Genomic DNA, 2,891 nt, shown 5'->3' on the forward strand with positions numbered 1-2,891 from the left:
TTAGATTAAATCTGAACAATTATTGTCACACATGATCTTGGTATCTTCTGTTTGTTCGTGTACTATGTCTTTTATCATCTTCCTTAGCAAGATAGCTTGATTCATAGCAAATGTAGCAACTATGTATTCAGCTTCTACTGTTGATTGAGCTGTAGTTATTTTTTTTGCAAGAGCTCCAACTAAAACATTTTGTCCCCAAATAGAAAATATATCCATACGTGTTTCTGGAATCATTAATCCACCACCCCAATCACTATTAGAGTACCCAATTACGTTCAGATTTACTCTAGCAGATGTTCAGAAAAAAATTTAAATTTGCTAGTTCCTTTTAATATACCTTGAAACTCGTTAAGCTGCAATGAAGTGTGTGTCTCTAGGCGAATGCATGAACCTAGAGAGAAAACTAACAAAAACTAGAATGTCCAGACTTCTTGTGGTTCGATATAAAAGACTGTCAATTAAGCTTTTAATACATATTATCATTCCCTTTTTTGAAATCGTCGTCCTTGCCAAGCTTCAAACCAGTAGATACTGGAGTAGTCACAAGTTTCCAATCTTGCATTTTGAACCTGTTTTGAATATCCAAAATGTATTTCTGCAGGCATATGAAAATGTAATCTCTGGAGTGCAACACTTCCATGACAATAAAGTACTTCATGACTCCAAGATCATCCATTTCAAAGATTTTCTCCATTTCATCCTTGAACCATTGGATAAGTTTAATTTTTCTTCAAGCCACAAACATGTAATCATAAATTGAGAAAATAAACGACTCACCTGTAGTGACTTGCACATACAATGTAGCTTCACTTTGACTTCTACTAATTTCAAGTTCGAGGAGATGATTGTTCATCCTCTCATACCATGCCATTGGGCTTGTTTTCGGCCATACAATGCCTTCCATGAAAGATAAATTTGATCCTATTTTCCAGGAGTGGATTAACCATTAGGTTTTTCCACATAGATTTCTTCAGCCAAAAAACCATTCAAGAATGTCTAGTTAATGTCAAGTTGATGAATCTGCTAGGAACTATGAGATGCAAATGCAAGAATAAGGTTGATTGTGTCATACCTTGATACAAGAGGATTTCGTTCCTAGTAATCCACACCATATTGTTATGTGTATCCCTTCACCACCAGTCTAGCCTTAGGTTTGAAAATTGCTCCATTAGGATTGAGTTTTGTCTTGAAAATCCCACAACAATCGCCTTGCGATTTCTAGGTTTGTTAACAAGCTCCTAGGTTCCACTCTTCTCTATCATGTCTAGTTCTTCTTGCATAGCTCTCCTCCATGCCTGAGAGTCTTGTTCTTCAGCATACATTGTTTATTAAGAGGTAATTAATTTACACTGTTTATAGCCATCTTTTAAGAAGCGAGTCTCCCTCACTGTTACATCGTCCACTAGTTCATCTTCTGAAAGTTGTGGCTGCTCTTTTGAAATTAAATAAAAATAAGAGATCTTCTGATTTTTCCAATCCCAACAAGTTGTCTTGTCAAACTTCACTTCTCGGCTGAGAATTAGTTTTTCTAACTTCAAACAAAAACTTCTATAACCTTTGGATGAACTATAGCCCATAAACATGCCTTTATGATACTTGTTGTCAAGATTATCCTCTTTGTTTCTAGAACTCGATAATAACATATATACCCAAACATTCTGAGGTAGTGTACTGATGGTTTTTTCCAACATCAAGTTTCATATGGATTCATGTCCTGCAAGCCATAGTAGGCAATTTGTTCAAGAAATACACAGAGGTATTGATTGCCTCAGCCAACAATTAATTTGAGATCTTTCTTTAAGCAAAAGACATTTGGACATCTCCATTACTGTCATGTTCTTCCTTTCAGACACGCCATTTTGTTGAGGAGTGCATGGTAATGTCAATTGGATTTCAATAAATGTGCTATTACAAAACTCCACAAATTGAGAAGATGTAAATTCTCCTCCATTGTCAGACCTTAAAGTCTTAATACTATGATTACATTAATTTTCTACTAAACCTTTCAATTGTTGTAAAACATCAAAGACATAACCCTTCAGTCTTATGAAATAAACCCAGCAAATTCCGTTGTAGTCATGAATAAAGAGGAGAAAATATTCATTGCCACTCAGTGCATCTGTTTTCATTGGGTTGCAAACATCCGTATGAATGAGCTGAAGTTTCTAGTTAGGTGTCCATACCTGATTTGCTTGAAATGTTAATTTTGTTTTTGTCCCTGCTGGAACTTTTCACAAACTTGAGCATTAGAAAGAATTTCTGACATATTTTCCACTAGTTCCTTATTTTTGAACTCTATGATGCTTCTTAGATTAAAGTAACCGAACCTTTTATGTCATAGGTTTGTACATGATTTTGAAGTGATAGTGTAGTCCTGCTCAACTATTTTCTCCCAATCAACTGGTATTATTATGTTGTTCATCTTGAGATAAAATAACTATACTTTAGAAGGGTTAGAAACAACATATTCATGATTCATAAAATCTAGAGAGTAGTTATTTTGAAGCAGTTGTCCAACACTCAAAAAAATTTGACTCATATTTGGTGTGTCCAACACATCGAGAATAGTTTTGATACCAAATATTGTTGAGATAGATATTGTACCTCGACCTTTGACTTTTACTTCCTCATTGTTTCCCACTTTTACTTTAGATTTGTAAGTATCACCGAGGAATGTGAACAGCTCAGTATCATTGCACAAGTGATGTGTGCAACAAGTATTAAGAAGCCATGAATTAGAGGATTCATTGATTGAAAAGTATGAAACGACAAAGAGTTGCTCCTCATGTGCATTTGCAGCTTCTACAATTTGTGCATGAAAGAACCAGAGGATGAGTCCTTTGCTCTTGATTTTCAGTCCTTGGATATGTGTCCCTTCTGCTTTAAGTTGT

General features: G+C 35.1%; 1 protein-coding gene across 1 annotated transcript; it reads right to left on the reverse strand.

Annotated features, from left to right (window-relative positions):
- On the reverse strand, positions 1-694 carry LOC138348894 (uncharacterized). The gene is made up of 2 exons (XM_069298491.1): positions 474-694; positions 1-286 (listed from the first exon to the last, which is right to left on the reverse strand). The coding sequence occupies exons 1-2, from the start codon at positions 692-694 to the stop codon at positions 1-3; spliced, it is 507 nt and encodes a 168-aa protein (XP_069154592.1).
- Positions 695-2,891: the final 2,197 nt, after the last annotated feature.

Source organism: Solanum lycopersicum, chromosome 5 (assembly GCF_036512215.1).
Source record: "Solanum lycopersicum chromosome 5, SLM_r2.1".
Classification (NCBI taxonomy): domain Eukaryota; kingdom Viridiplantae; phylum Streptophyta; class Magnoliopsida; order Solanales; family Solanaceae; genus Solanum; species Solanum lycopersicum.